We start from the raw sequence: 10772 nt of genomic DNA on the forward strand, positions 1-10772 counted from the left end.
AGCAGATGCCCCAAACCTATTTTAAAAATCAAGTAATACATGCTAATTGTAGATAACAAAAATATTAAGGAAGCAAAATAATAACCTCACCACCAAAGATAACATTTTGGTGATTATTTCCAGCCTTTTTTTCCCCTGTACATATAATTTTTAGTGGTAGGTATGTTAAGATCAGACCACATATGATTTTTATTATTTCCTTTAATATTATGTAATGAACATTTTCCCATTTTCCATTTCAAAATGTATTCTTCTATACAAGTTTCTAACTTTTCACTGGTTTGGAGCTGGGATTATATTGATACATTTATTCCAGTCTACTTTATGTAGGCAACATCTCAGGAAGGAAATTCTTCTGCACGTAACACAAGTTAGCGGTGCTCAGCATCTTCTGATCCAAGCTTGTCGAAGAAGAGACTCAATAATCTCAGTCTTTTCAGAAAGAAAAGAAGTGACCATATATTTCTTAGTAAAAGCCACCAAGTGGTGAAGAAGGAAAACATTAGCAATCACCCAGGAGGGCATACCCACCTCCCAGGACCCTGCAGAGGCCTCAGGAGGGTACTGCAACTAAGAGCCAAGGCCACTGAAGAATGCAACCAAAGTCCTCCAACTGTGCCACGGGGTCATATTTGCTATCAGTGAGGGCTCTTATACTCAAGGAATGGACTGCTAGGCACTGGGAACCAAAGGTGAATAAGATACAGGCTCTTGCTTCCATGGTCTTCCACTCCAGGAGGTGGGGAGACAGGAAGGAGGCTTCTCATGAGAGCAATGACAAAGTAGGCAGATGTACGTGGTACAAAGTGTGTAGAAGGTGGTAGCAAGTTGGAGGGGCTGGCAATCCCTTGGCCTTCCTGGGCTTGTATCTACAGCAATTTGGAAATTAAGGTCATTGCAGATGATTAGTTAAAATGAGGTCATTTTGGAGTAGGTCAGTCTTTAACCCAATATTATTGGTGTCCTTACAGGAAGAAGAGAAGAGAGACAGACACACAAGAGGGGAATGCCAGGTGACAAATTACTGGGTTTTAGGCACAATTCAATGTGTAACACTTGCTTAGTAATATCTGGGGAATGGATGAATCAACAAATAAACAGACAGATGGGAAAGGGGTGGCTCAGCTAGAAATGGGAAATGTCGCCACTGAATCCCCCCGTGGCACACAGCTTTCTGTCCCCATGCAGCTAGTTTCATATTGGCCATTTTCATTCACTCTTGGTAGAAATTGCTCAAAAGTAAATCCTTTCCATTTTCATCTCGTGAAGGAAGGCAGCCTTCTCCATGCCTCTTCGTATACACATTTTCATCCGTACCCAGGATCCTATGTCTCCATTCATCTGATCTTCTCTACAACCCTGTGGCGTGTGAAATCACACTATGGCCATGTCCTAGATGGGGAAACTGAGGTGCAGAAAGGCAAGGTAGGAAGCCCTGTTAATAAGCGACAGAACCCAGAACTGTGAGCTCACAGGCATTTTTTTCCCTCATAAAAAAATTATCTATTTTTTTTCATTTCACATATGATACATGAACAAATGTTCACCCTAAAAATTAAAATAATACAGAATTACATCAACAAAATGTTAAAAAGCCCCATCACTATCCCCAAACCAGCCCCAGGCCTAGTCCCTTCCGGGGTTTGAGGGGGTGGGGGGGTGGGGGGTGACTGTATTTGCAGCCTTGTGTCTCTTTCCTGGCTTTTTCCTCTGCACTTACTCTCCAATATGTATATGTATGCCTATTTTTAGTGCTTGTTTTTTATTTACATAAAGAGGATCACACTCTTCATGCTGTTCTGGTACTGGCGTTTTCCACTTAACAACACCCTGGAGATGTTTCTCCTGTGTCAGCAAAGCTGATGTTCACCCCGGTGTACCCATGCAGTGACAGGGCTGGCTCCTGTCCCCGCTGGGCAGGCTTCTGTTCTGACCAGTCAGCTCCCATGCTCAAACAGGCTTTGCATATTTTGAATATCGCCCTGTATATTCATACAGGGAGTGTGTCTCATTCATTTGGAGTGCTGTATGGTGCTCCAGAGTACAGGGCTGCCGCTTTTATGCAATCATGCATGTTAGTGCACATTTGGGTTTTTCTAGTTTTTCAGTATTTTGAACCATGTTGCTCTCACATGTTGTACCTGCCTTTTTGTGAACACACGTGAAAATGTGAAGTATTCTGTCCACAGCCTCTTACGTGGTAGAGACATTCATGATCTCCCCCTGTCTTATGGCGGGACCTCTGGAAGGAGCCCCCCCTGAGCATCTGGAGCCACTATAGGCATATTACCTGGAACAGGCTGGCCACCCGGGCTGCACGGAGCATCAGATCACCTGGGGAGATTCTGAATCCACACCTGTACCTGGGCCTCACCCCACCAGGAAATCTGATTTAACCAAACCAGGGTGGACCCCAGGCACCAGGATTAAAAAAAACAAAAAAGCAAAAAAAAAAAAAAACCCTTCTGTAGGTGATTCAAATGTACAGTCAAGGTTAATAACCATCAACAAAGGACCTCTGAGTCTTTTATAAAGGGCCTATCAAAATATTTAAAACCTGAAAAGAGAAAGTATTAACAAAAGAAAGGCAGGGAGGACAGGAGAAGGAAAGGGGAGGGAAATAGAGACAGTTCCATCACACCCCAAGGTGCTGAGCCAGCCCACCTCCAGCCCCGGAGGGGCCCCCACAAGTCGGGCTGGATCTCCCCCCACCCCATCCCCGGGTTCTGCATCCTTACCTGTGGATCTCTGTACAAATTCACCCTTTCCAAAACAAGGCTGAACCCTACACCCATGCTTTCCACCCTCTGTGAGAATAAGGAGTCCTACATCTAGGGGACTTTAGGGCAGTGGAACTATTCTGTATGATACAGGTGTGGTAGATTCATGACACTGTACATTCAGCAAAACCCACAGGTTGTACAACACAACAAACCATGAACTTCAGTTAATAATCCTGTATCCATACTGGTTCATCAGTTATAATAAATGTATGACACCAATGACACCAGTGCAACATGTTAATTATATGGGAAACTGAGTGGTGGTGGGGGGGGGGGAGGTTATATGGGAACTCTGTACTTTCTGCTCAGTTGTTTTGTAAATCCACTCTAAAAAAATTCTCCCCATCAGCAGTCCCTCCCTCCACTTCTCCCCATTTTCCTCAGAAGAGTAGTTGAAACTTTTTTTGTTGTTTATTTATGTAATTATTTATTTATTTGAGAGAGAGAGAGAGAGAGAGAGAGAGAGAGAGAGAGAGCATGAGGGGGGTGGGGGAAGGGCAGACAGAGAATCCCAAGCAGGTTCATTGCTCAGCTCAGAGCCCACTGTGGGGCTCGATCCTGAGGTGAAATCAAGAGTCAGATGCTTAACTGACTGAACCACCCAGGCGCCCCAAGTAGTTGATTGAGAAACTTCAGAATGACCCAAACCACTGTGAACTCCTTCAGGCTTTGTAAACAAGTCTCCAGCTGATCATCCCAACAGCAAGGGCAGGCATGCAGGGCGCCATGTTGCTTCAGTCCCCTTCCTGCTGTATGCCTCCAGCTCCTCCAGCCTCTTTAGTCACCACTCTAAGTCCTCCCAGGCCAGCCAAGGGTTAAGGACCTCAGGGTGGTGTGAACCCTTCACACTACCTTTTCCCTCATTCACATTTCTCAGGCCCAAGACTCCTTTTCCAGCAGAGGTTAATCTGATTAGAGTTAAGGTGCTAATAACTTGAATGAATGCCATTAAACAGCACTAGATAAAATCTGCATTTCAACAGAGGTTCCCAAAGGGCCAGAGGCTGGAATGTGAAGCATCTGGGTAGGGCCAAGGGAGTGAGGCTTGGGAGAGGTCCTTTCCTGGACCTGGGGTAGCCTCCCTCTATGTATCTAATAATCCCCTTCATGAGCACAGTATTTTATAGTTTGAAGGCAATTTAACAGTGATTTTTTGAGTGGTTCTAAGCTTCACTACTGTGCTAAGTCCCCATATATGTTTTCTCATTTCATTTCGAAGAACCCAATGAGGTGAGTCGTAGGTTGAGGTACGCTTGTCTCCATTCCGCAGAGGAAGTGCTTGAGGTCGGGTGAGCTAAGAAACTGCCTGCCTGTGTGTGACAGAGGTGACATTCAAACCTAGTCTGAACTCGACTTTAATCCCTTCCCTTCTAATCTGTGGATCCCTAACTATTTAGCGGAAGATATGCGTAACAGAATTTCTATCACTCCTAGGTGACAACAGTGGGTGGGACCTGGTGTGCATGCCACTGTCCCTCTGCCAGAACAGACCTCCCCCCACTCCTTACCTCCCTGCTAGTTCCCCCTGGCCTCCTGGCCCTGCATGCATAGCTAATATCATCAACCCTGGCTGGAGAGATCCCCATCTCCCCTCCACCTGACTCTGTCTTGAACCAACTCTGAGACAGGCAGTTTGGGTCCTCAAGGACCTGTAGATTGAGCTATAGTGGGCCAGGCGGTGGCAGCATATGGTAAGGAGACCAAGAACCTGAGTGTAATTCACTAGTTCCTGCCCACTCATTGAGTATCTGCAAAAGTACTGGGTGTGGGATACCAAATATGACTAAGAAGAGGTCCCTGCCCTCAGATAGCTCCTGTCCACTAGAGGAGGGGGAAACGGAGGTGGGAAAGAGAGGGGAAAATTGAACAGAAAGGCAGTTGATTTGAAAACACCCTCAAGGCCTTTTGATATTGCCTCCTGTCTACTGAGAACAACTCTGACTCCTCAAACTTTCAAGGGCTCCTCTAACTCAGTCAGCTTTTCCATAAGTGTAGTCAGGAGACAGGAGACAGGATAAAGCAATGTACACGAGCCATTTCAAACCTTATTCATTTGTTCATTTGACAAATATATACTGTGCCCACTGTGTGCCTGGCATTGTTCTAAACCCTGGCACGTGCAGGACAGAACAAGATGGATGAAACCCCTGCCTTCAAGGAGCTTACCTTCCAGTTGGGCCACCAGATCATATAATACAATAGCAGGTGATGTTAAGTGCTTGGAAGAAAAAAGGCCACATAAGGTTAAGGTAAGAACATATTACTTAGAATAACAATTTGATATACACATTATGTGTATCATGGGTGTGCTAGCAACATCAATTCTATCTGGAAGCACAACTCTGTCATTTGAAAATAAGATAAGTTGTAAATGCAGATCACAGACGAAATGAAGGTATCACACATACAGACAAGATAGTACTACCAGAAACGGGATCTGAGGCACAGGCACACTACAGGGTACTGTTGAAGAGTTTGACATCAGACAGCCTTGGTTCAAATCCTGCTTCTCTCATTTCCTAACTGTGACTTTGGGAATTATGTGATCTTTTTGATTTTTAATTTTCTCACTTGAAAAATTGGGAGAGTGGTCTCTATCTTAAAGCTTGTGGTAGGGGCACCTGGGTGGCTCAGTCGGTTAAGCGGCCAACTTCAGCTCAGGTCACGACCTCGCGGTCTGTGAGTTTGAGCCCCGCCTCGGGCTCTGTGCTGACAGCTCGGAGCCTGGAGCCTGTTTCAGATTCTGTGTCTCCCTCTGTCTCTGACCCTCCCCCATTCATGCTCTGTCTCTCTCTCTGTCTCAAAAATAAATAAATGTTTAATAAAAATTAAAAAAAAAAGGTTGTGGTGAAGCTTAAAACTAGATAATATTGGGGCACCTGGGTGGCTCAGTTGGTTGAGCGTCTGACTCTTGATTTCAGCTCAGGTCATAATCTCAGGGTGGTGAGAATGAGGCCCACGTCAGGCTCTGTGCCTGCTTGGGATTCTCTTTCTCCCTCTAGTGCCTGCATGTACTCTCTCTCGCTCTCTAAAAAAATAAAAAGTAAATAAAAACACAATACTTGTAAAGTATACCATGTCTTGGCACAGTAAATGGTAACTACTATTATTAATTTTTGCTACCAAGAGCGGAAATGATCCAAATATTTCTTCTTTTTTTAATCAATGTTAGTAGAAAGCATGATATTTGTATTTGTAACACTTTACTTTTTAAAGTACTTTTACATCTGCTATCTTATTAAATCCTCAGCAAATCTGAGAGTTGGGCATTATTTGGGGACATTTTCCTGGGAGCAATGTTATCCATATTCCATATAAGAAAATCGAAACTAAGTGATATATTAAAGATTATACATGGCGAATGAGAAAGTCAGGACTTAACCAAGACAGTCTGAGCCCAAATCCTAAACTCTTCACCTTAAAATAAAATGGGGATGATGGTCTATAGAAGCAATACAAAGCAAACATGCTACAGTCCCAGTCCACTGTCCAGATCCAGGTCCCATGCCCTGCCTTAACTGCTGGGAAAGTGTCTAGTCCTGTGGGCTCCTGTCATGACAAGCAGGTTCTAATAGTTCCAGGAAGGAAGGAAGAAAAAAGATGCCAAGCAAGCAAGAATAGTGTCTACAACGTGCATGAATAAATCAACAGAGTATCAAAGGACAGAACTTGTGAGTGATCCTTGAAACTGTCTTCTCTCTCCCTCCTTCATCGGCAATAGACTTCCAAAGGCTATTATTAATTTTGTCTCCTAAAGGGCTTTCAGATCTGTTCACTTTCCTCAACTGTTAGATCCTCACCCAGGCTACAATCTGCATCTATCACATCTAGCCCTTGCTGGGCTGCAAAGTACAGACACTGGGGTCCTGGCATCCAGCTCCTTTCTCCTCCATGCTGCTAACATGACCTCTCCAAAAATGATTATAACCCACCCACCTCCCCCCGCCCCCAGCTTCTAACTCTTCTGTTGTTTCCTGTGGCTCCCAGGAAAATGTCCAAAGACTGGTGTGGTATGGGCCCAGCCCACTTCTGCGTCATCCCTCTCCACTGTTCTCCTTCAGATTCTGCCTCCTACCTGCACTAGCCTTCCAGTTCCTAAACACACTCTGCTTTGTCTCCCCATGGCGCCTCTTCCTAGGCTGATCCTGAAAGGAACAATCCAAATGACAGCCCTGCCTTAGTTTAAAGCTAGGTTCTCTTTTCTGCTTATTATGGATCTTTGATAAGAAATACAATTGCTGAGAAGTCTGTTTTGCTTGCTGTTTGCTACGAGCATTGTGAGGCCTTTCCTGAATGTAACCCGCTGTGTAGTAGAATGGGTTGTAAACCTTCCTAAATGTAGTCTGATATGTAATGGAATGAGTGATTGTACATAAACTAACCGGCATTTCTCGCTTCTGTAAACCTGCTTGCTTAGCACATTCCTCACCTAGCCTACCCCCTTCCCCCTTCCCCCTTTTTTCCTCCCGCCACAAGTAACGGACAAAGCCTTCCCGCCAAAGGACAGACAAAGGACGCCCAATCAGAGAACAACAAATGTCCTTACTTTAAAATCAACTAATCAGGCCCCTCATAATTTGAAACCTCCCCTGTGCTATTTGTCTCTGTCTATAAAAACGCTGTACCAACCCTGATCGTGGCCTCTTGCGTCACCGGCGACGAGTGCGCAGAGGACCAGGTTCGAACCTGCAATAAACGACCCTTGCCGCTTGGCTTTGACTTACGACTCTGGTGGACTTTTGTGGGAGGTTTCGGAACTTCGGGCATTACATTTGGAGGTCCCACCGAGATCTCCTCCGAGCCCACCAGACTTCTGGTCAACGGGTCGTATCTGATTCCGATCGGTAAGTAAGCCGGCTCTAACGTTCTTCCTTTTCTCTCTGATCTGTGTTTCTTCTCTGGAGAACCGGTTCTGTCTGGAAGCTGGTGTGACCCTGGCGGACGCGCTATAGGGCACCCAGCCGGTGTCAGTTGGAGACGTCCACTGACTGGATCTGGGGGCCTTCTTGGCCCATCTGGGGGCCTTCTTGGCCCGTCTGGGGACCTTCTTGGTCCGTCTGGGGACCTTCTTGGTCCATCTGGGGCCTTCTTGGCCCGTCTGGGGACCTTCTTGGTCCGTCTGGGGACCTTCTTGGTCCGTCTGGGGGCCTTCTTGGTCCGTCTGGGGGCCTTCTTGGCCCATCTGGGGGCCTTCTTGGCCCGTCTGGGGACCTTCTTGGTCCGTCTGGGGACCTTCTTGGTCCATCTGGGGCCTTCTTGGCCCGTCTGGGGACCTTCTTGGTCCGTCTGGGGACCTTCTTGGTCCGTCTGGGGGCCTTCTTGGTCCGTCTGGGGGCCTTCTTGGCCCGTCTGGGGGCCTTCTTGGCCCATCTGGGGACCTTCTTGGTCCGTCTGGGGACCTTCTTGGTCCGTCTGGGGGCCTTCTTGGCCCATCTGGGGACCTTCTTGGTCCATCTGGGGGCCTTCTTGGCCCATCTGGGGACCTTCTTGGTCCATCTGGGGACCTTCTTGGTCCATCGGGGGCCTTTTTTGGCCCATCGGGATTCTTTTCTGTGGGCTGCTTACGCCCAACGCGCCTGCGAACTAAATACTTTCATTTTCTCTATGAACTTCCAGAGTGCTAAGAAATATCTCTAGGTGTCTAAAAGAAAAAACCATCTAGGCATGCCAATTGTTATCCATATTTTGATGTGATGTGTGTCTGTGTGTCTGTTAAATCGACTGGAATGATTGTTGGGAGTCAGGGCACGCGCCTGACTTCCCCTATGTGTAGTCCCACAGCATAAGCTACGGGATTCGAGTGGGCTCTAACCCGACTTCCGCGGTGATCCTCATACGGCTTAAGGCGGTCAAAATTTATTTTGATCCAAGCAGGGGGTTTATACCTGCCCGCCCATGCTAAGAGGCACCTAAGTTCCCGCGAGGGACGCGGACGGGCGAGTACGCGAGTGCTTCTATGTCAGTCTAAATGTATTGTCACCCCTGGGCCCTTGTAATTACTGCCGTCCTAGCCATAACCCTTTCTGTTCGGCTGGCCGAGACCAGAAAGTTGGAACCGCTGCGAAAGATTCTTGTTCTTGTTTTTCTTTCATGGGTCGGATGTTTTATTGGAATTAAGTGTTTTATCGGTTGATCAGAATTAATTATTCCATCCTTTGTTCCTCTCTCCTCCTTCCTCAGCTCCCTGCGGCTTTCCCTCCCACCCCCTGGCCAGCGGCGCCCCCTCCCCCACGTCCGTGCTGCCCGCGTCCCCTTCTCTTCTCCTCTTCCTCAGAATCATAACATGGGCCAAACGCAGAGCACCCCTCTCTCCCTCCTTCTCACCAACTTCAGGGACATAAAAGCTAGAGGACACAACTTAAGCCTAGACATTCGCAAAAGGAAGTTGATCACCTATTGCCGCTCTGAATGGCCCACCTTTGGGGTCAATTGGCCTACAGAGGGAACCTTCTGCCTCCCTGTGGTCCTTAAAGTAAAATCAAAAATTTTCCTACCAGGGAAAGAAGGTCACTCGGATCAGATTCCCTATATTCTGGTGTGGCAAGATTTAGTAGAAAACCCACCTCCCTGGATGGCCTCTTTCTTAACAACAGGGCCATGCAGAATTCTAGCGGCTAAACCTATCAACCCTCCCAAGCCGCCAACTCCAACTGCACCCCCTGTTCTCCCCGACAGCCAAGATTTACTTTCCCTTGGCTCACCCCCTTACCAGGTTCCCCCTCTTATTCCGCAAGCTGCTCCTATCCCTGCCGCGCCGGCAGAGCCTCCCGTAGCTCAGCCCATAGAAAGATTAGAAGATAGGGAGGCTCAACCCGCGCCCATGCCTAGAGGGGACGAAATCCAAAGTCCGGCTGGACATAGCGGTAGGCGGGCCCCTCATGAGCCAGGACTCCGCCTTCCTGACTCCACCATAGCTTTACCCTTACGGGAAACAGGGCCTCCCGATGATACGGGGAACCCCCGACTTCAATACTGGCCCTTCTCTACCAGTGACCTATATAACTGGAAAACCCAGAATGCCCAATTTTCTGACAACCCTAAAGATTTAATAAGTCTCTTAGACAGCGTTATGTTTACCCACCAACCCACCTGGGATGATCGTCAGCAGCTCCTCCGAATCCTGTTCACCGAGGAGCGAGAAAGAATTCAATTGGAAGCAAGAAAGCTGGTTCCTGGAGACGATGGCCAACCCACTGCTAACCTTGATCTCATTAATGCAGCTTTTCCCTTGACCCGACCCCCACAGGATGGCTGGGACTACAACACGGCAGAAGGTAGGGGACGGCTGCGCATTTATCGCCAGACTCTAATGGCGGGTCTCCGGGCTGCTGCACGCAAGCCCACTAATTTGGCAAAAGTGTATTCAGTAATACAAGGTAAGACAGAGAGCCCCGCTACTTATTTAGAAAGACTGATGAAAACCTTCAGACAGTATACCCCCATGGACCCCGAGGCCCCCTAAAACCAAGCTGCTGTTGTAATGGCCTTTGTAAATCAGGCAGCCACTGATATTAAAAAGAAACTCCAGAAACTAGAGGAAAAGGGGGGAAAACAGATTCAGGACTTACTCCGCATTGCCCAGCGTGTCTATAATAATAGAGAGACTCCAGAGGACAGGCAACTTAAAGCCACCGAGGAAATGACCAAAGTCCTGGCCGCTGTTGTCCAAAAGCCCCTAGATAAGGACCAATGTGCCTATTGCAAAGAAAAAGGCCATTGGGCCCGAGAATGCCCTAAAAAGAAAAATGCAAGAAGCCTCTTTACCTGGTCACCCGAGAACAGGTGCCCTTTGAATGGACAGGGGAAACTGAGCGGGCTTTCCAGCAAATTAAGCTCACCCTGTTGTCGGCACCAGCCTTAGGGCTCCCCGATGTCTCCAAACCCTTTCATCTCTTCGTAGATGAAAATAAAGGGGTAGCCAAAGCAGTGCTGACACAAGTCCTTGGCCCATGGCCCAGGCCCGTTGCCTATCTTTCAAAAAGACTGGAC

At 47.4% G+C, this 10772-nt stretch overlaps 1 protein-coding gene across 1 annotated transcript; it reads left to right on the forward strand.

Annotated features, from left to right (window-relative positions):
- Nucleotides 1-7437: 7437 nt before the first annotated feature.
- On the forward strand, nt 7438-10524 carry LOC111559873. Its single transcript, XM_023252086.2, has one exon. It carries the CDS (start codon nt 9067-9069, stop codon nt 10243-10245), a length of 1179 nt encoding a protein of 392 aa, XP_023107854.2. The 5' UTR covers nt 7438-9066; the 3' UTR covers nt 10246-10524.
- The last annotated feature ends 248 nt before the right edge of the window (nt 10525-10772 follow it).

The sequence above is a fragment of the Felis catus genome, chromosome B4 (genome assembly GCF_018350175.1).
Source record: "Felis catus isolate Fca126 chromosome B4, F.catus_Fca126_mat1.0, whole genome shotgun sequence".
NCBI lineage: Eukaryota > Metazoa > Chordata > Mammalia > Carnivora > Felidae > Felis > Felis catus.

Excerpts from the sequence above, each read along its gene's own strand:
- LOC111559873 (XM_023252086.2), top strand. The coding sequence starts at position 9,067 with ATGGGCCAAACGCAGAGCACCCCTCTCTCCCTCCTTCTCACCAACTTC.